The sequence below is a fragment of the Pholis gunnellus genome (assembly GCF_910591455.1).
Source record: "Pholis gunnellus genome assembly, chromosome: 12".
Lineage (NCBI taxonomy): Eukaryota > Metazoa > Chordata > Actinopteri > Perciformes > Pholidae > Pholis > Pholis gunnellus.
In genome coordinates, this window is record NC_136539.1 from 23,692,302 (window position 1) to 23,715,319 (window position 23,018).

General features: G+C 43.5%; 1 protein-coding gene across 1 annotated transcript in view; it reads left to right on the forward strand.

Annotated features, from left to right (window-relative positions):
• Nucleotides 1-5,333: 5,333 nt before the first annotated feature.
• The window catches only part of adcy5 (adenylate cyclase 5), a gene marked incomplete at both ends in the record, with an annotated part of 54,124 nt that continues 36,439 nt past the window's right edge, over nt 5,334-23,018 (forward strand). Inside the window, one exon of the mRNA XM_079170318.1 lies at nt 5,334-6,248. Coding sequence (XP_079026444.1) covers nt 5,334-6,248 — 915 coding nt within the window. The remainder of the gene's footprint in view (nt 6,249-23,018) is intronic.

Genomic DNA, 23,018 nt, shown 5'->3' on the forward strand with positions numbered 1-23,018 from the left:
TGTGTGTGTGCGTGTGTCCGTGCGTGTGTGCGTGTGTGTGTGTGTTTTGATTGCAGAACCTCCAGAGTGACTGCAAAGGTCGCTTTCCTCCAGGATGAGTCACGACACTGCAGCGCTCGTCATTTTCTTCCTTTTCATGAAAGAGACAAAAGAACCGCGCTGACATGAGAAGCGTCTCCTCGCGGTGAGCGGAGCCACACGGTGGATATCTGGACCGCCTGCTGCTGTGCAGACGGAACCGAGCGGTTCATGTGGTTGTTGTGATGTTCAGAAAGCATTGCCAACATGTGGGTCAAAATAAACAATACAATGGAAAACTATGTGTTGAGATGTTTGTCTGAATAAATGCCTCAGATGTGACTGGAAACAGAACTTGTCCTTGATCGGATGCTCCAGAATCAGACTGATGGACTCAGTGTGACCTCACTCAGGGTGATGATTCCTGTTTGTAGCCTGAACAAGATTTGGACTTTTCATCCTCAACCAGATGTTGATCAGGTAGAAAACATGAATGTCATTTCATATCTGCGTGGATATGATGTGTGTGTTCATACATCATTTATCTTACCATTGAACTCATGTTTGGGGTTTTGATGGATTTGCTTCAGATGGTACTTTGTTGAACCCTAATTAAAGAACACAGACTTACAGTTTGGCTGCAGCCTTCACCAGATGTTTGTCCTCATGATCACTCGAACTCCTCTCAGCAGACACAAGAACAGGCTTCGACCGCTCGTCCCTGTGAGATAACATAACACACACACACACACACACACACACACACACACACATGACACAACCCTGCAGACGGTCAACAGCTTCAGCTGCTCTGACCTCTGTTCACGGGCTAAAGGCCCCGCCTCCTCTCCCACAGAGGAAAGACACAACTACAGCTGTTTAGCGTGTGTTTGTGTTCATTCTGTCTTTCTGTGTAGTCGTCGTGCAGCTCTCTGTGGTTTTGTGTCTCTTTAGACGTCTGTTTGTCTGCAGATGTTTTGCCCATTTCGTAGTCCATTTGTAGCAGCTGTGTGTCTCTTTGTAGTTGTTTTGTGTCTCTTTGTAGTTGTTTTGTGTCTCTTTGTAGTTGTTTTGTGTCTCATCTGCATCTTGAATACAAAGTCAACACTTCTTAGCTCGTCATTAATTCATCGACATTTTATTTTTGCTGCATGTTTCTTTGTTTTCTTTTGATGAGATCTATAATCTATGAATCTATTATTTAACTGAACATAAAGAGTCTTTATTCAGTGATCTGAAGCTGCTTCTCTTCCATCTTTAGTCTTTAGTCTTTAACATAATATACTGATACAATCAAACATGAGCTTTTTATGCTCTGCATTTCTGTTTAATATGTTCATTTATCAAAGCGTTTGCGTAGATGTACTCGTGTTCCTTCTCAATGAATCCTGTCCAGTAAAACAGGAAAACTTTTAAAATGTCAGCATGTTAAAGTGTTCGTTCAAGCAGATCACAACAAATCTAATTTATTCAGTTTAAAAATAGTCCAACTGTCCTGATTTATCCACCAATCAGGGAGATTGTTACTGAAAAGTTGCTGTTTTGTTGTTGGAGTCTTACTTTCAGCCGCAGCAAAGTTCATAATACATTGAATTTGTGTCGTTGGGGCAGAGAACTCAAAACATCTGCAAGAAAAAGAAGCGGAACTAAGTGATGAGGATTAGGATGAAATAACCTTTTGAATAACTACAGTTGACACAGCCGGAAGCAAACTGTGAAACAGCAGACGCTAATGAGATTAGATGTGTGTGTGTGTGTGTGTGTGTGTGACGATAAACTGCTGCTGAACAAGTTCATGTAACATTCAGATGATGGCAGCAGTGTTCTGTATCAAATCTGCTGCTTTACACGTGTTTCACATTTCAGGAGAAAATATTTTACCTTCATACAGATAACACCAAACACACGTGTGTGTCTGTGTGTGTGTGTGTGTGTGTGTGTGTGTGTGTGTGTGGTTTGAGTTATTGATGAAAGCAGCAAACACACACACACACACACACGTAATCCACATCAGATCACTATAACACCAAGGATGTCTCCACAGAGCGTAGCGCTCTCATCAACATCTACGGTTCAGCTGAAGCTGTTTCCCGTTTCAGCGCTCTCGTGCACAAACCAGGTCCACAAAGACCAGGTCCACAAAGACCAGGTCCACAAAGACCAGGCTGTCCCAGTTTGTTGTGAAGGAACCTGACTGGAGTCGAGCACCGACCATGAGCCTCTCCTCCTCCTCTTCATCATCATCATCATCATCAGTGTTGGACCTCTCTGATGGGAGCAATGGGAGCTTCATCTCTCTCAGATGTACTTTTGTCCTGTTGGGTCTTCTGATGATGATTCAGGTTCCTGTTCAGGCTTTTGTGTGAACGAACAATAAAGTTTCATCTTATCTGAAATCTATTAGAAACCTCTGATAGAACGCCTGAAAGTCAAAGAGTCGACCGTGTTTCAGGAGTAAAATACGTACATGGAAGCTGTCAGAATAATGTGAATAAATGTTGTCAAGCTGAAGTAAACAGCAGCACCGAACAAGAACTAAAGTACAAGTACCTCAAAGTACTCAAACACACGTACATAAATACACTTTCCACCACTGAATACTCTTCTAGGAGGAAAACAGGAGAGCGCTCAGATTCTATAAATCAACTGGATTCCTCACATTAATCTGTGAGTTTAAAAAGGTTCGATCTGCATTCGTATTATTCAACATTAAATTGTGTTAAGTGTGTGTGTGTGTGTGTGTGTGTGTGTGTGTGTGTGTGTGTGTGTGTGTGTGTGTGTGTGTGTGTGTGTGTGTGAGAGAGAGAGAGAGAGAATGAATACAAAGAGCAAACCAGCAGTCACAAGACAAGACAACAAGTTGCACAACTTGATTCAAAGATAAGTTCGTCAGTGATTTATATCAGAGTTTGCTCTTTTATGAGGCGAGCTCGTCTCTGAATGGAGCTCCTGTTCTCTCCCGTTAGCTTCACTCATGAAGTCCTGAAGGAATCAGCCGGAGGAGAGCCGGGCCCCACACAACACACGAGGCCCCTCATCACAACACACGAGGCCCCTCATCACATGCCTCAATACAGCCATCAGCACACAGAGTGAACTCTTTTCCTCACATGTAAATTGAACCGACTGTTCGCGGAGGACGAGCGGAGGAGCTTCCACATGTTGTCTGTGTGTGTTAGAGACCACACACACACACACACACACACACACACACACACCACAAGACAATAAGAGCTGAGATTCATTTATTCATTTCACAATTCTTTGTTTTAAAATAAACAGAATTGTGACCGATCTCCGTCAGAGTCAGATGTGGTTTCTGCATGAAGAGAAAATCTCTTTTACTTTCCAGGAATTAGAGTAAATGTGACAAAGAGACGCTTCTCTTCCTGACAGTAATAGAAGAGTTCTTTCTATTCTATTAGTTTTTATTCTTTTTTTTGGGGGGGGGGGGGGGGGGGGGGGGGGGGTTGCTATTTAAATCGTTTTATTTTTATTTTTCTGTCCTCTTTATTAATTGTCTATTTCCATTGTTTGTTGACTTGCCTTTTCTGTCACTATTATTAATATGAAGGTAGATATTTATTTATAAATACATGATTATACCTGACGTGTTCTGCTCTGGTTGTTTTTCATCAGAGCAGACGGGTTTTGTTTTATTCATTATTGTCAATCCATAAAACAGAAGTTACAGTTTAAATATATATTCATTTACAATGACAGACAGTTTAAGAAGCCGTGAATCAGTTCTAACTGAACTATTCACTAACTTTTAAAAACAAAAGTTATACAAGAAACAAAGTCCCAGCAGCAGGATAACAGTGAGACCGGAGCAGAATGTAAAGAACAGAAGAAGACTTCATGGCGCAGAGACGTCAGCTGTTAAACGGGACGTGAGGACGATGACTCAACCAAAGGAATCTGAAAGAGGAGAAAGAAATGTTCAAGTGACATTTACATGTTGGACCACGAGAGTCCTGGGACAACCAGTTCAACCCCCCACTGTGTCTGTGTGTGTGTGTGTGCACGTGCTCTCCAGCTGTGGGAACATGCCCCGCCCATTCATCGAAAGCTGCCGATGTGGGGGGGGGGGGGGGGGGGGGGTTCGCACAGCCTTTTTTGCTTTTGATCGACGGGCCCTGTCGTCCAATCACAGCGCGTCACAGCGTGACTCACCGTCTCCCTCCTCCAACGGGAGCGCGCGGGAGAGGCGGGCCCCGCAGGAAGCACACTTGGTTGAATTGGCCCCCGTTAAAGCGGCGATCAGCGGTAAATGTGTTGTGATGCCACGCGCCCCCAAACGCACACCGAGCGGATCGACCGAGGCTGCTGCTGCTGCTGCTGCTGCTGCGGGAGGAGGACGGAGCGCACGTTGGCACCGCGCGGACACTTTGTAAAAAAAGAATGCGGCCGCGGATTCGCATGCGCGCGGGCGCTGAGTTTGGCATGCACATCAAATCGAAGGGGGGTCGCTATCCGGGAGGAGGAGGGGGGGCGGTGGGGGGGATTTGAGCAGTGATGGACAGCTGTGATTGATCCGGTAGAGTGACTGACTGCGCTGTGACACAGGCTGCGCCATGCACCGAGGAGGAGGAGGAGGAGGAGGAGCGGCTGAGTTTAGTCTCCCGTGCCCGGGGGGGTGTGTGGGGGGGAGAATCGTGATGATGCGCTTTTTGGCCAAACGTGAGGCTCCCACCGCCGTCCAAGCTGCGATGTGTGGTCCGTGCAGGTGCATCGAGACTTAACGGGACCAGAAGAGGAAGCGGACTACATGGGATTCACCTCCACCTCAGTCTCTTCTTTTCTTTTTCTTTTTTCTGGCCACACAACCGGGAAACATGTCCGCTGGATTTAACGCGCTCGCGGAGTAATTGACGGCGTTGCGCTCTGATCTCTGGGGGCCATCTGAGCTGTGATGGTTTTATTTAATCTGCAGCGCGCGCTGCCGTGCAACGCGCTCCACGGACGGTAGTTAATTGGGCCCGATGATGTAGAGCTCAAATCCACCTGGATCTAATGTTCCCTCCTGTTGTGGCCAAACGGGCTCCCCTGTGACTTCTGCGCATGTTCAATTGTTTTTATTCCCACAGCCCCCCCTCCCTCCACCCATCCCCCTCTTGGTTATTGCTTTGGATAATCTCATCTATATTTTAAAAATATTTTTATATGAATGATTTTCGGAGTTATGGAAAATCCGACTTATGACAGACTTTCAACGCGCCTCACGTGCGGGACTAAATAGTTTCCTGACGAGGTTTTTCAGTGGAACTAAACTTTGTTTATTGGTCGAGGCGCGTTTCATCCCGGTCTCCACCATGTCCAGATCGAACAGTGTCAGCCCACCCGGAGTCGGTGCGCCCGGGCTGAGGGGAGGGACCGAGCACAGATCAGCTTGGGGAGAGTCTGAGTCCGTGGCCAACGGGTGCCCATACTCGGCCAGATCCCCGCGCAAGAAGCTCACCCGGACCAACAGTCGGTGGAGGGAGGAGGATGATCAGGAGCACCGGCAGCCCGGGAGAGCCACCACGACCGTCAGCAGGGTCAGCTTCAGGTCCCGGTCGGCTTGGCAGGACCATGGCGCGTCCCCGAAACGTCCAGACGGCGAAGTGCGACCCAAGTCCGTGGAGCTAGGTCTGGAGGAGCGGAGGGCCAAACCGAGGAGCGACGAGGAGGAGGTCATGCCCGAAGTGAACTTCTCTTTAGCGGCGTGCTGCACCAGCGTCATGCACATTTTCAAATCCAAGAAATTCCAGTCGGAGAAGTTGGAGCGGCTCTACCAGCGCTACTTTTTCCGCCTCAACCAGAGCAGCCTGACTATGCTCATGGCGGTGCTGGTGCTGGTCTTCACGGTCATGCTGGCCTTCCACTGCTCCGGCGGCGGGTCGGCGACGCCGAGCGTCACGTTCGTGGTGGTGTTTTCCGTGGCCATCGTCCTCACGCTCGTCCTCATGGTGGTGTGCAACCGGAACGGGTTTCACCAGGACCACATGTGGATCGTGTGCTACGTGGTCATCCTGCTGGTGCTTGTGGTCCAGGTGATCGGGGTGCTGCTCGTGCAGCCCAGGAGCGCCTCGGAGGGGATCTGGTGGACCGTGTTCTTCATCCATGTCATCTACACGCTGCTGCCCGTCAGGATGCGCGCCGCCGTCATCACTGGAGTTATTCTCTCCGCGATCCACGTGGCCGTTTCCTGGGTGTTGAACGAAGTGGACAGCTTTCTGTGGAAGCAGGTATGTGGAAGAATCTTCTAACATTGTTTAATGGTGTGCGCAAAGACGCTCCACGCGCTCACGCTAAGTGCGCAAAATACGCACAGGAGAGCCACCACATCAGTGCAGACTCAGCAGTGGCATGAGCAGAGTCTCCAAAGAAAGGGGCACCAACTACACCTCATACCAGGGTCAACGCTTCACAGAAGGTCACTATTCATTTACAAGAAAACTACCAAAGAAGCGCTGCGGAGGCAGAGACTTCAGAGTGTGGACATTTAAAAACTAGTAGAAAGACTTTGTGATCCACAACGTAGAGCTTTAGATCATTGAACTAAAACCAGAGGTTAGGCTCAGAGTATTTGGGGGACATGAGGGCAGAAATGATGCTCAGAGGAGCTTCATCACTCTGAGTGACAAAAGAAACAAATGTCTGATACTGTTTTTATTTTTGCTTTAACAAACAGAAACGTCATTAAATAACTTCATTGACAACTTGTGCTATCGCTCATTATAGACAAAGACTTTGCTTGAGGGGGGGGAGTTCATAAGATCATCAAGAGGCTGACTTTCTAATATTAGACTGTAACTTGAGGGCAATGTAGAAAAATCAACCAGATGGGGATGTTTGTTCATCACCATCTGGTTCAACCTCTGAAGAGTGAAGTCATAGCGTCATGTGTTAAAGCTGCATTCTCTCTAATGTCCACCAGGGGGCGACTCCTCTGGTTGTATAGAAGTCTATGAGAAAATGACTCTACTTCTCTCTTGATTTATTACCTCAGTAAACATTGTAAACATGAGTTTATGGTCTCAATCTCTAGTTTCAAGTCTTCTTCAATACAGCATGATGTTCATTTAGTACATGATGGTCCATTTAGAGTCACACAGACCATAAAGCAGGGGATGCTTTAGGGGCGGGGCTACACAGTGATTGACAGGTCTCTACCAGAGACGTTGTCTGTGTCTTTATCCTCTTGGTTCGTTGGATGGGTCGTGGTTGTTGCTCACTGTTTGTTTATCTCAGTGATTCTGTCCTCAACTCTTTTCATTAGAATTCAGAGGATGTTTATCTGACTTTCCAGGTTTTATTTGTGTCTTTAGGCAACAGCTTAGTTATGAAGCTGATATGAATCCCAACCTCTTTATGACGGCCATAAAACCCTTTTTTTCAGTTTTTTTTTCATATTTACGACTGATTGTTTTATTGTAAAGGTGAAAGTGGTTAAATACCTGAGCTCTCAGCTGTTTTAAAGAGGCTTTGGGTGTTTGCCCCTGAGCTTTGGAAAGACTTCAGCTTGTTTGTTTTACTTCAGCTGGACTTGTAATAATCTGACAGTGGATTGTGTTTTAATGAGCTGCTGAGCCTCCGTGCTCCTCGTAAACTCTGAACTGCTCTGGTAGTATTGTTGCATCAGGAGAACTCTCAGCACAGTTCTGCAGGGTAAAAGGTGCTTAGTCCAACAGGTTTCATTCTCCACCAGTATTTAAACCTAACTAAGTATTTCACCATCTTTTATTAAAACTAAGTAGTTTTGTTGTCTTAACTTAACTAAGTAGTTTCCTGTGAACACAGAAGTTTATTTTGAAAAGACTGTTCATGTAAAAAGTGGAAGGTGACGCGTGTTGCTGGAATTTTGTGGGAAAACAGACGAAAAATGAGGAGTAACTTTTCTTGTGAGATATCGTACATTTTATGAGGATACTTTGAGTCTGTACTTTACTCTTTTACTGAGCGTCTGTTGTGTCTTTGTTGTCTACACGTGTTTATGGGTCAGTTAGTTTGTCAGGAACACTGCTGCTCTGATCATCAGGAGACTTGGTGGACGGTCGGAGCTTCGGCTGAAGGAGAACACATCATATTGTGGAGGTGACCTGAATCATATTGTTCACTTATGGAAAAGTTAATGCACATCTGAAACTGTTGATTATACTTTTACTTGTTTGAACTAAAGCAATAATACTGACGGTGAAAACCAATAGGGTTGGAAATATCTCCACACACCCTGTGGGTCCGCCTGCAGATTTACATTTGACAGAAGATGGACTGTTGGAGGATGTCATTATGTAACACAGAGATGCAAAACTAAGTGCAGTTGTAGCTAATTTGCAAAACAGGATTAAACGAAACCAGTCCTGCATGTTTTGAGTTTGCATCATGAAAACATTCATCATGATGAATGTGCATCACCTCTGACTGTCTGAGTCCTCCTCCTCTGGTCCACCAGAGTCCTGCTCTCTGTCCTGCAGCCTGATCCTGGACCACCATGGATCCAGGTCTCTGTGAAGACGTGGACGCAACAGTCACCGACCTCAGCCAGGTGCATGCTGGGTCGTGGCCTCAGGTCCTACCTGGCTCAGCTTTTCATCAGTATTGTCTAGATTGTGTGTGTTATCAGAAGGAAGACGTGAGCACACAGCGGTCACTCAGCCGTATGTTGTGTACATCATGTGTCTCAGAGAGGGAGCAGGTAGCCACACTAGCCTCAGAGCTAACAGATCCTCCGTCAGCCACGAAGGAGCGGAGATGCTCTGGGAGTAATTCTCTCCGTGCGGAATGGGAGCAGAGCTTTTCCCACAAGAGGAGGAGGCTGTTTCATAATCACATGCAGTCTCATTTACATCTGTCTCAAATGCTTCCACCGTGACTCTACTTTCTGAAGCCTTTAAAGCGGCTCGTGCGTGAGCTATTTCAAAATGTGTCCCACAATACATCTGGGCCGTTAGTTAAGTCTCACAGCGCTTAAAAACTCGGTGAACGGACATGAACGGTCACGACTTCAGTCACCGTCGACGTTACAAAGAATGTGGAGAGGATCTTTCATTTCTTCTTTTGTGTTTCCTTCTGGGATGTAATGTTGATCGGGCTGTTTGGTTTGTCTGTGTGAATGTCATGTGACCCTGCGTCTGTGTGTGTGTCTCTTGATGTGCTGATGTGAGTGTGTGGGAACCAGCTGCTGTGTTTGTTGTTCTTCAGCAGATCTCCTCTCCTCCTGTTTGCATAGAACGCGCTCGTCTCTCCCTCAGACCGCTGCTGTTTACGTGATATCAGCAGATAATGACGGGTTCTTTATGCTGTTTCCTCCAAGTCTTTAGAAATGCACTCGACCGTGTGACCTTTGCTGACGCTGCGTTTCTTTTTTTGGCCTGAAACTGTTGTAGCGTAAATCACAAGCAGGCAGCGCTTCAATCAGGATTTCATAGATTCATGCGGGAGTCTCAGCAGTCTGTTTTAAGACGGAGCTCGAGTCTCTTCATAGCTCTGACACACGAGCAGCGTTTCAACTCGGTGGAATTACAACTTCCTGGTTCATCACATGACGCCATGGAGCCCCAAAAACACTTGCATTGGGAAAGAGACGTGAGTTAAATCAACTTCCCAGTGTAAACATTTGAATATTCCTTCTTCTACTCATGGAACATCATCGTGTTGAAATGCACCAACAGCAAGACAAATAAAATACAACAGCCCACTTTAAATCCAGAGAACTTAACCTGCGTTTCAACGACGGGTTTCTGCTTCCGGTTTTGGTTGCTGCCCCCTCAAACAGTCCAGGACCTGGTCCAGCATTGGTGGGTGTTCATTTAGCACTGAAGTCCTGTAAGACAGTCAGGCTCCCGATGGACAGGACCAGAAGAAAGACCAGAATCAGTGCAGCTGAACCAGAGATCTCGTCTTTTATAATCCGTGTGTTCTTGTCAAAACCTTCTGCCTACATTACCCACAATGCAACTACACCAGCAACAGTGTCCCCGAGCCTCTAGCCTGCAGCACAGATGAGGAGCGGACCACACAGGGTCTAGGAAGACCCCTTCTTTCTAGTCTGGTCTTCTTCATACTGCTTTTTATTTGTTACATGTGTCGTATTCACTGAGACCTGGAAGCAGACTTTGATGTAGAGTCAGTGGAGTTACCCTTTAAATGATAAAAAGATTAAAAAGATTAAATCAAATAGTGACAGAGTGAGGAAACCAGCATGAGGAGATCATCTGTTCCTGGTTTAACTCATCTAATCTGAACCATTCTGGAGAAAGAACTTCAAACCTCCAGAGTAACTTCCTGAGTTTCTTCCTGCTTCCGTTCTCCTCCTTTGGATCCACGTTAGCGGACCGGTCTCGGTGTTAACGGGGTTTTCCTGCCGGTCTTAATTGAATTGCTCGTAATGTGTTGAAATTCTACACAGATGTCCTCCGTCTTCCTTCCACCTGCCTCCTGGAACCCGTCCCCTCCCGGTCCCGTGTGCTTCATTTAACCCTTCTCCTCGCCTGCAGGACGAGCTCCATGCGCTCTGGAGCCTCCAGAACATGGAAGTCTGGGAAAAGTGTCTGAATCCCGATCCAAACATCAGATTTCACATCGGCCCCCCTCAGCAGCGTGGACGTGAATCTATAATGTGGGCTGCTGTGTGCTTGGGTTCCTGGGATTGTGGAATGTGAGGAGCGTGACGGCTCGTATTTGAACCAAACATGGACGCAGAGCTCAGAGATGCTGACGCGTTCCCCCGAGAGTCCAGAAACACGGCGCTCAGTGCTCCGGTAGCTTAGCAACAGATTTTTTTATTTCACAAACACCATCCAGCTCCTCTCAGGAGCGTGTGTGTGTGTGTGTGTGTGTGTGTGTGTGTGTGTGTGTGTGTGTGTGTGTGTGTGTGTGTGTGTGTGTGTGTGTGTGTGTGTGTGTGTGTGTGTGTGTGTGTGTGTGTGTGTGTGTGTGTGTGTGTGTGTGTGTGTGTGTGTGTGTGTGTGTTCTGGGTCCAACTGAGACTCTGACTTCTGCAGGATGCTTAAATTATTTTTGCCACCGTTCTAAAAATCATTTCAACGCTCTGAAGTCAGTAAACCATCAAACACACTAAATGTAATACTTTTACTTTGCTGTAGTATTTTATAGGGTTTAAAGGATTATGTTTCTGACGTATCTCTAATGCTCCAAACATCAAACATCAGGAGGCTGCTGCTCGTGTCCCGTGTGAACTTATCTCAACATTAAGTTAAACTATAAATAAATAAATAAATCCTTATTTGAAGCCAAACAAGTTTTGATAAACGTACCCAAATAGTTTTGTTGCATTTTTGTTTTGTTTTTAATTAACTACATGTTTCAAAATGCGAAAATACCTCAAAACGTATTTGAGAATGCAGCTGAGTTGTATGTGATGCTCACGTTTAGGAGGCCGGTTGAGTATAAATGTGAATAAATAATGTTCATCTTCATCAATAGACGCTCCTCCTCCTCCGTATCTCTGACTCTGCAGAGGTAGAAGTGGAGAACTTTGGAACTTTAACCACATTTAGGAGGTTTGTTCTTGTTGCCTGCATAACAAAGAGAACTCCACTGTGTGTGTAGCTGCTGTAGTTGGGAGCAGATCCTGTGACCGTGAACTTTCATACTTTAATACTGTGGCGAGCTGAGCAGCACTTCATTGCTTCATTCTGCTCGTCTGACATTCATTATCTGTAACTAGTTCTGTAGGAATTCAGGCTCGTGGGGATGTTTTATCGTACACGTCTCTAATATGGAAATATTGGCCTGAGAGCTTCTGCTTCTTGCTGACCGGCCCGGCTGTGTGACGGTTATTGGCTGTTATGGATTTATATCATGTGAGTAAATCATCTTGCATCAAAAATGCATGAGTTACCACTTCATTATTCAGTCTGATCACAGCTTCCTGTCAGCTGCTTTCTGTTTGTTTGTTGTTATCGGACGAGGTTCTGTGAGCGGTGGCTAGCCTGGTGTGTGTGTGTGTGTGTGTGTGTGTGTGTGTGTGTGTGTGTGTGTGTGTGTGACTGTTCAGCACTTACTGTGACATCCTGAATGCAGGAGGTGAAGAGGATCTTTGCTGCAGGTCATTTACATGGTGACGGGGTCGAGTGTGAGGAGGAGGAGGAGGAGGAGGAGGAGGAGGAGGAGGAGGAGGAGGATCATGTCGACCTTAATGTCGTGTGAGGCGTGAGGATGGAGATCAATTGACAAACAAAAGAACTAATCAATGACATGATTTGTGGTCATTGATGAAGTGTTTAAAGAACATTTTACAGCTTCTTGTAGTTGTATATCAAATGTTTACAGGTTTTAATGAAGCTGAACTCTCCTCTTTTGGGGCTTTAAAAGCGTCTTTAAATGAAACTGTTTTTCGTTCGTATGAAAGTCAAATACTGAAGCTCGGTCGGTGAACTAGGAACTACCGTAGTGGATCCATGACCCGTACTGATCCTCACAGTTCATTGTTAACCATTTCATTGTAAATAAAGTTTAACGTTAACCATCACAGTGTAAATAAAGTTTAACGTTAACCATCACAGTGTAAATAAAGTTTAACGTTAACCATCACAGTGTAAATAAAGTTTAACGTTAACCATCACAGTGTAAATAAAGTTTAACGTTAACCATCAGAGTGTAAATAAAGTTTAACGTTAACCATCACAGTGTAAATAAAGTTTAACGTTAACCATCAGAGTGTAAATAAAGTTTAACGTTAACCATCACAGTGTAAATAAAGTTTAACGTTAACCATCAGAGTGTAAATAAAGTTTAACGTTAACCATCACAGTGTAAATAAAGTTTAACGTTAACCATCAGAGTGTAAATAAAGTTTAACATTAACCATCACAGTGTAAATAAAGTTTAACGTTAACCATCAGAGTGTAAATAAAGTTTAACGTTAACCATCACAGTGTAAATAAAGTTTAACGTTAACCATCACAGTGTAAATAAAGTTTAACGTTAACCATCAGAGTGTAAATAAAGTTTAACGTTAACCATCACAGTGTAAATAAAGTTTAACGTTAACCATCACAGTGTAAATAAAGTTTAACGTTAACCATCAGAGTGTAAATAAAGTTTAACGTTAACCATCACAGTGTAAATAAAGTTTAACGTTAACCATCACAGTGTAAATAAAGTTTAACGTTAACCATCAGAGTGTAAATAAAGTTGTACTGACTCAGTAGAACTTGTTTCTAGTCTCTGATCTCTGATCATGTTTCACTGTAAACAACCAATCAGAGGAGAGCTAGTAACGTTAGCAGCACCGCTAACGGCTAACCAACGGAGGTTCATTCAGTGACATCATGATGCCTTCAGGCTCTGCTCAGTGAACATGAGTACTGGCTGAAGCTACATTATAACGTTATCATGATGTGTTCACATGTAGTCTGTAAAATGTAGTTTCTGTGATAAACTAGAATAAATCCAGTAGTTTGAAGGAGATGTTTATGAATATGAAACAGATATTAGAGATGAACTATGAGCTGTTAATCGATACAAGAGATAAATAAACACACTGCAGAAATTAAAATACTGCATTTGCAATTCTGCGACTGTAGTGGTAAGTTTGACTTCTGAAATCATTCTGTCATCTCAGAGATCACTTTGTAAATCTGTTGCTTGAAGCTGAACCACTTCATTACCAGCAACGTCCCCTTTCAAGTGGATCCTGGTCCGTTTAAAGTGGATCCTGGTCCCATTTTCATGTCCCATTTGAATCCTGATGGCTGCCAGCACTGGGAGGCGTACTTCATGTCCCGGCCTCGTTACGTCTGTGGTCACTTGCATTGTGAACATTACTTCATGATGCTGCTTAAAGTTCTGACGTGACCGACTCGCCCACACGCATTCAGTCCACGTATTAATCGAGCACATTAACAAAAAACCTAAACATTAAAAGAAGACGTGGAGTTGTGTGTGAACAGACAACAAGATGAGAAGTGGAGCTTTCTTTGTCTCTAAAGAACATTTAAATACGAAGTTTAAACAGAATATTGTCACCAGTAAACATCTGAAAATAGGACATATGCGTGCGTGTGTGTGTGTGTTCACAGATAATCTCCCATTTCAAACTGATATTGAAAGGTTTAGAACCGGAGCATCTGCAGATGAATTCAGTACCTGATGTGTTGTGCTTAACTAAAGTTAGGCTTCGAGAGATAAGAGAAGTAAATCCATGTTTCAGTTTCCTTCACCGCCATGTTGGCTGTAAAGGAGCCGGTAGGGAGGACTGAGTGAGGAGGAGAGAGGGAGAAACACACCTGAGGAGATCTGAGCTCTGCTGAGTGAACCTTTGTCGTTGGTTTATTGTGCGAGGTCAACAAAGCTCCAGCATGTCTCTGAGTTGTTCTCTCTTTGGGTTTAGTCCAATAATTCAAAAGGCATTCTTCGTCGTGTGGACGTGGCTGTTTGGAGAGAAGTCTGCAAAATATCACTTTGTTGGTTTAAACTCTGATGTTTGCAGCAGAACTAGTGTCTGAATGAGGGTTAACAACACAGAGCAGGTGGACAGTGTGTCTGTCTGTGTAATAAACACAATGTGCTGTTGCATATTATTTATGAACGATGTTGCCGTTGCACTGATATTTCATCATTACTCAGCTCTGCTAACAGAGCGTTTTTACAGAAAAGGCAGCATTAACTGGTGGAATAATACATGCATGATGTATTTCGCCCTCTGGTCCTCGTGCTTATGTTAAGGTGTTAAAATGAATGCATCGTATTGATTGGCTAATGGCATTTTCAGCTGACCTCGGTATTGACCCCGGCCCTCTGAGGCTGCTCTATGAACTGCTCTTTGGTACGAAGACAAGCGAGTGAGTTAATGAGAACTTTGTCCTCTGAAGAAAAGGAACCACGTAAAAGAAACGTAATCCTGTAACACCAACGAGCAAACTGATTACTTCCTCTGGATGATGCCTTCGAGGTAAGGACACAAGGACACAAAGCAGCAATCCATCCTTTATTTATTCTTCTTTAAAGCTGCGTTTCTGTACCAACATAAGAACGAGTTGTCCTGAAGGTGGGATGTGTACAGTCAGTGTATGTCTATAGATTGTTCTGAATGAACACAGGAGAAGTGTGGTGTGTGTGATTGATGGAGCTGTTCCTGTTCTCCACACGGTTCTACTTCTCTCCACTACATCAGATTCAGTGCGTCTGCTGTTAATGTTTCGCGTACAGCTCGGCGGCGGTCCTCGCGGAGTTCCCACTCTGACGTCATCGTTCTTTATGGTGATGAACACTCTCACAGAGCAAAGAGAGACGAACCTGAGAGGCTCTGTGTCAACAGCACGTGACAGCAGATGTTGTTTTGCTTTCATAATACTTCAGATACATACTTTATTATCATCTCCGTGCTGTTGCTGTGCAACCAAATAGCTAAATATTTCTAAGAACTAGAGCGGGATAAGGTTGTTTCCTGGAGGATTGTACTTTTTTCCTGGAAGAGTCCGGGCACTGCTGCCTGCGTGTTAGTGTGTGAGTGGTGGCACAAAGAGTAACCGGTCAGCCGGGGCAACAAGGACCTTCTTTTATTTTATTTTTTGCCATTTTTATCCACAGCTGGCGTGACCTCCTGGAGCGAGACTCAGTCCACAGTAACGTTCTCGACCTGTTTAGCCGGAGAGAGAAAGAGCAGTGGTTCAAAAATAGCTTCAATATGTTTTAATGTAACCCGGCTTGAAATGAGGACATGATGTATTGTGTGTGTGTGTGTGTGTGTGTGTGTGTGTGTTGTGCATAGAGGGATGTTTTCCTCTCGCGTCTCGCTGGCTCACCTCATAATCAATGAATCAGAGGCGCTCGGTGAGGCGGAGACGCTCGCCGGTCGGCCGGTCGGTCGGAGCTGCAGCTGGAACGGGAATTAGATCTCAGCTTCAAAGCTCATGAATATAACTCGTACCCTGACGTGGCTCATGTGTAAAACCAGCAGATATGCATGATATCCAGGGGAACGGTTCGTTCCTGTTTCCTGGCTGGGTTCAGCTTCCACCTGGCCATATGCTGCCCGACACAACCGGAGAGGACGGCGAGGTTCTTTTGTGGTTAGTTTGGTGATTATTTACGGCGTGTCAGAGTCCTAAAGTGCAGTTGTAAATACCAAATGTGAGAGCTACACTTGCTCTGCAGGCCGTACCTGATGCACCTGCATCCTCTGTTTGAAGCAAAGCTTAGTTACAAGACAATGCATAAAGCAGGATCAGGATGTGTTGTTTTGAGGGCTCAATATTTACATGAAATCACCTCATCCAGCATTTAGGAATGCATATCAGTCCAATATTTACTCTCTTTTTATCTGTTTGGTAACAAGTATGGAAGAAACGATCCAGTGCCATCGATGCAAATTGAAAACATATCTATACAAAAAATCAAAACATATCATCATCTTTAAGTTACGCCTTTATTTTGAAATCCCCATGACACGTTTTTGTGCTACAGATTCCCTAATACAATTATTAAATCACGTTTGTGAGTTGATATAAATGTAGCTGATTGTGTTCAATATTATATCAACTCGTATCGATTGCAGGAACCTTAATTGAATTGAATTGAAATCCTATCATGAAAGACTTTGTGATATCAGGAAAATAACGTGTCATAGTCCAAAGAATCAATACGACATATTGTGATGGAATTTGTGATTGTAACCCTTTAATATGTTGGTGAGGATTTTCTGCGGATTTTCTGCGACGTTTTGAAGCCTCGAGTTTGGCCATTTAGTCGTCGCCATCTTGTTTATTTTTTGCAGCCGGTGAAGAGGAAGTGACCATATATGGACTGAGGAGGAGTGACGTAGAGACGTCGTACACACCTCTGGTAGAGACCTGTCAATCACTGTGTAGCCCCGCCCCTAAAGCATCCCCTGCTTTATGGTCTGTGTGACTCTAAATGGATCATCATTTACTAAATGAACATCATGCTGTATTGAAGAAGACTTGAAACTAGAGATTGAGACCATAAACTCATGTTTACAATGTTTACTGAGGTAATAAATCAAGAGAGAAGTAGAGTCATTTTCTCATAGACTTCTATACAACCAGAGGAGTCGCCCCCTGGTGGACATTAGAGAGAATGCAGCTTTAACACATGAAGCATCAGCTTCATTCTAAAGAACCAGAGGTGACGCCTGGTCACAACAAGCAACAACTTTCTCATTTAAAGCAAGTCATTTGACATAAAGAATATTGATTAGTTCAATTTGAACGTGACTAGAACTGACCACCTGCTTTGCTTCATAGCTAACTGCAAACACCTTCATGAGACACAATCTCTGTTGTCACTTGAAAGAGATTCTAATAGTTTTCATGGTGGGAAAACACTGAATGCCAGCATGAAGCTTCCTTTGAATTTCCCCTCAGGGATCAATGTGTTCTTCTGGAACATATACACTGTGAATCCTCTCAACATGAAGGCACTCGTCTCTTCTGCACAACAGATTCTTGTCGCATAAAAATAGATAATAAAAGATACTCAAAAAAAGCCTATTAACACCGAACTATTCGGCAATAATGTCTCTCTTCAGACAGTGTTGGATTGAGAGCCCTGTGTGCTCACATGCTCAGCTACATAGCACAGGCTGCCTTTGTCAAGGTGGCACGAAGAGTCCATTGAGCCCATTATGTGCCATTATGCTAATTGTGAAAAGTAAACCATTATCATCAGTAATGAATGCAAATCCATTGTCCTGTCTTCAGGTCGTTGATGGGGGGGGTATAGTGTTTTTCTGTTACTCATACAACAGATTCACTTGCACATTTACAGATGACTCACTGATGAAGTGATAGTGAGAGAAATGGTCCTTGATGTGTTAATGACAGAGCTGATCATGCAGCATTTCTTTATGTAAACACACACAAACACACATGAATATATTTGGGCTCAATGTCCCAACAAATGTGTTTTTTTTTATGTTGTGAAAGACAAACGGTTGAGTTTCCCCCGGACCGGAGCGGAGCGGACATATGTGGTCTACTTGGCATGAAACAGACCCCTTCATGGTTTTATAGAGGCCCCATTGTGAGGCAGACATGAGGCAGCGTGCTCTGCAGGGAGCGTGCAGGACGGAGGATGGATGTGGGGCAGCGAGCCCGCCGCCAATTACCAGAACTACCACAAATGTCCCATGTGAAGAGCAGACGCACACACTGCTGCAACTTAACGATCGCCAGTTATTATTTCATATCAGAAAATATCACAAAGGGACATTTCAAAATAACTTATTTTGTCCAACCAACAGTGCAAAACCTAAAGATTCAATTTGTGAATCAATCAATCCAGAACTTTATTGTCATGATGCAGGAACAACAAAACAACAAAAGTGCATAAAAACCTCAAATGGTGCATTGTTTGAAAAGACTTCACATCAATAAATTAAGCAAATTTTCGAGTTAAGAAATTTGCATCTTGTATCTGTTGGTGTTCACGCAGAGCTGTACGATAACTCGTTAGTACAGAGGCAGACGCTATGTGTGTAAATGTATGTGTATAAGCCATAGACTGTCTATGGTATGAACAATAACCACGCTAACGTATTTACTCCTAGCACCTTCTCATAGCTGACGTGTGTCGTATATTCTCACTGTTTTATGAAATACGTCTGCTCAGAACATGTTGATTCCTCCTACAGTTAAACAAACGGAGTGTATTTACTCTCAGTGCGGGGAGAAAAGTGTGTCTGCTCATCTGTTTATTCTTGTTATTTTTAGACTGCGCTGCTTAGATTGAGCTAAAACCGGCTCTGAAATTACAGACGGTCCGTATCGGAGCCGTCCTTCAGCGCCGAGGTTATCATTATTCTGCGGTCGGCTGTCCTCAGATCCGTCTCCAGCACATGTATTATGACTGCGCGGCGCAGCGGGAAAAGTAAAGCAGGATGTGATAAGGCCCGGAGTCTTCCTCCACCTGGCCTTATATGGACGGAGTTTGAAACCGCTCCACTGCTGCTCATGAGCTGCAGGTCAGGGATCAGCTGGAGCTGTCATCCTCATGACTCCGATGTAAATAAACCGGATTCACTGGATTCCAAATGAATGCAGCGACTGAAGCGGTACGATGGTGTGATACTGTGATACTGTGATACTGTGATACTGTGATAATTATAGTATCACAGTAATAATAAAATGTTTCTGTGTCATTGAACTCTGCACACACACCTGATCTGTAAATGATAATTAACACATTTAGGGTTCTCATTGAAGATGCTGTTATTACATTACATTACTTTAAATTACATTAAATTGAATAAAATAATATAATTATCTTTTTTATTTTTTATATTTTTTATTAAGTAGCAGACAAAAATACTCAAAAATACTCCAGTAAAACACTGTAAAGGTGTTCTTTCTTTAGTTCCTGTAAGTTGTTGATGTGATGAACACTCGGTGGTCTTGGCTTTGACCCCCATCACGCCTCAAACTCCAGTGCTCTGGGTCGACTGTGTGTGCTTTCTAAGTGCATTTCACGGTTCATATGCAACAACTACCACAGAGGTATCGCGAGGTTTAATACTTTCACTGATACATTAAGCACAGCTTCCTGTGCCAGAGTTCCACTCTCAGGGCTTGTAAATATGTTCAGGGAAGTGTGATTATGGGCAAAAAAAAGACATTATGCTACGGAAACTCCTGACACAGTACAATCGTACTATTTATGTGCAGCACGCAGTGACCTGGACTTTATTCCCGGAGACGTTTCCATGGGGACTTCAAGCTTTTCTTCTTTGCAGGGTTCAAGGAGAACAATTTCTTTAAGGCTCACTAACGGGAGCCGTGAACGATGAAGCACAATGTTGTGTTGTGAGAGGAAATAAAACAATTATTGCTTCTGATCGTAGTGAAAAACCTGTTGGCTTAAAAACACTGAGCTGTTTGATCGTCGTGCAGGAAGAGGACGTCTGTGAACAGAATCACTGATGTTATCGTTTCCGCCAGGAGAACCGTGTGAGTGTGTGTGTGAGTGAGTGTGTGTGTGTGTGTGTGTGTGTGTGTGTGTGTGTGTGTGTGTGTGTGTGTGTGTGTGTGTGTGTGTGTGTGTGTGTGTGTGTGTGTGTGTGTGTGTGTGTGTGTGTGTGTGTGTGTGTGTGCACCTCTGTGTCTGTCCAGGCTAATCTCTCATCCTCAGCCCGCTCTGATCCAGCGAGCGTAGCTCTGCCGACGGAAAAGTAAACGCGCTGTAATTCATAGATATCACACAAAATAAATGTGTATTTAATCCACAAAATCATGAACCAGACTGCTGAAAAAAGCCACACAGCCGTCTGTTCTCCGTGTGGAAGGAGAAGTCATCCATGATTCATCTGTCACGTAACTTGTTCGGTTATTTTAGCCCAAAAACTACGTTTTTCACCATCTTCTCTTCAACCTAACAGTTGTTTCCTGTCAAGATGGAACTTTACGAATGAACAGTGTGAACATGTGTTGCTGACTTTCGTAGGGAAACAATGAATGAGGAGTAACCTTCTGCACGATATCACACTAACTGTTGTGTGAGGATACGGTGCTGCTTAGCGTTTAGCTGGAGGACCGCTGTGGCTGTGGTGACTCACTTCCTGTCGTTGACTGCCTGCCGACTCCTCCCTCACTTCTCCTCACTGGTTGTTTCCATCACAAACTAACTTATTACAATTATCTACTAATACTAAGCACGATTTCTCTTCCTTTAGTACAGTGTAAATTCAGATTATGTAAATCACAAGATTATAAATAATGTTTCATTTATTATATTTGTATAAAATACTAAAAGTAGGCGTCCAAACTAAAACAGCAAACACTCCTCTGGTTGTATAGAAGTCTATGAGAAAATGACTCTACTTCTCTCTAGTGTCCACCAGGGGGCGACTCCTCTGGTTGTATAGAAGTCTATGAGAAAATGACTCTACTTCTCTCTTGATTTATTACCTCAGTAAACATTGTAAACATGAGTTTATGGTCTCAATCTCTAGTTTCAAGTCTTCTTCAACACAGCACGATGTTCATTTAGTTTTTGGTTGGTGGAGCTTCATCACGTCCTCTGTTTACTTCATGTGACCTCGTTTCTCATAATGGTGTCGAGTAAATATACAGAACGGGGAAGAAGTTACACAAATACTGAGGCCGCTGAGTGTTAATATTTATCCCCTGCTGCGTCACAGACGGTATGCTCGGTATGTTGGAGGCTCTGCGTTCTCTCTCCCTCCCTCCCTCTCTCCCTCCCTCCCTCCCTCCCTCTCCCCCTCTCCCTCTCTCTCTCTCCCTCCCTCTCTCTCTCTCCCTCCCTCACAGGAGTTATTGGTTCACTCAGCTGTTTCTCCTCCTGAGACGCTGTGAATCACTCTCACAGCGTCTCACTGAGTTTGAGTTGACCGTGACCGTCTTTGGTAAAACATGCAGACTTTGTTATATAAACATATAAACATATATACATATAAACATATATACATATAAACATATATACATATATCCATATATCCATATATACTGGATATATGTTTTGTTAGAATAACTTTGTATGTTGAGCACTCCTGTTGTCACTGTTTCTTTCATGTTTCTTTCTGATGTTCTGCTGATAGAAAGCTTCCACGGATTTCATTTCCTTTTTATTTTACTTTTATTATATTTTTATACTTTGTTATGCACTGTTTCAGCAGTGCAGGAGTTAAAATAAATTAGCATTTGCCTACATATTATATCATACTTATATCATTCCTAAAATGTTTATTTATTTTATAGTGAAAAACTACAAATATGAAGTATGAAAAATAATAAGAAGGAAAATAATGAGATTTATAGTAGTAGTTGGTGCACCTACTGTATGTACACATATACCTTCTATACATATTCATACAAACAGCATTTCAAACCGTTGCGATTTGTTGTTAGTTTGAGAAAGAGGAGAATTTGAGCAGTTTTCTGCTTATTCAGTTGCTTTGGGAGTTTTGCCGTTGGCTCTACTTTTAGGGGAGATACCGCAGGCTGAGATAAAAGAGCCAACTGGCACAGACACAAATATCACTTCATCCATGTGAGTACTACAAGTAGGCAACCAAACTAAAACGTTCTCAATGTGCAGCCAACTTTATGTCCGTCGCTCTGGACCGCTCTTGAATGCAGTCTCTGCTGTTTTACTAAATCACAATCATGAACAGTGATTTATTTTTAGCAATTAATTATTAGTAACAATCAACTAAATCCTTATTCTCTGGTTGAACCAGGCGTCAAACCTCCGGTTCTTTAAAGTGAAGTCAAAGCTTCATGTGTTAAAGCTGCATTCTCTCTAGTGTCCACCAGGGGGCGACTCCTCTGGTTGTATAGAAGTCTATGAGAAAATGACTCTCCTTCTCTCTTGATTTATTACCTCAGTAAACATTGTAAACATGAGTTTATGGTCTCAATCTCTAGTTTCAAGTCTTCTTCAATACAGCATGATGTTCATTTAGTAAATGATGGTCCAACTGATTTTTCAATTAAGTTATTTTTTGGGGAAATGTCGGTCGGTTTAAAAACTTAACTGAAACAATGTTTAATCTTGTAAATTGAAACAAAACAGAAACACAACGAAACGACTTGGTTATGTCCAGTAAAACATTGGGGTTTGGCTTAAAATAAGTGTGTTTGTTACGTTATTTAAGTAATGGACATAATTTAAAATAAGTCATCGTTGACTTTTGGTTTCACACGTGACATGAACAGCGGTCTCCTGGTGAAAGTCCTGTTTGTCCGACAGCAGAAACGTATTTGTGCGACGTCAAACGTCATCTGTTTGCTTCAACATATAATAGACAACGCAGTTTTGTTGTGGAGACTTGAAATATAATAGAAACGTTGATTTCTTCTTCACTGGAGTCTGTGCTCCACAGCTACAGTGGATTTAGTTTTCCTGTGTCCATCTATGGGTTTACAAAACACAGCTGAGGCTGATGGGAGTGACGTTAGTTTTGCAGGAATTTGGTCATAAAACAAAAGTATTAGACAACATAAAGAATTGATGAAGGCGCAAAAGGGATCACCAAAGTTATAAGGATTAATCCTCTGGGCTCATGAAGTCTC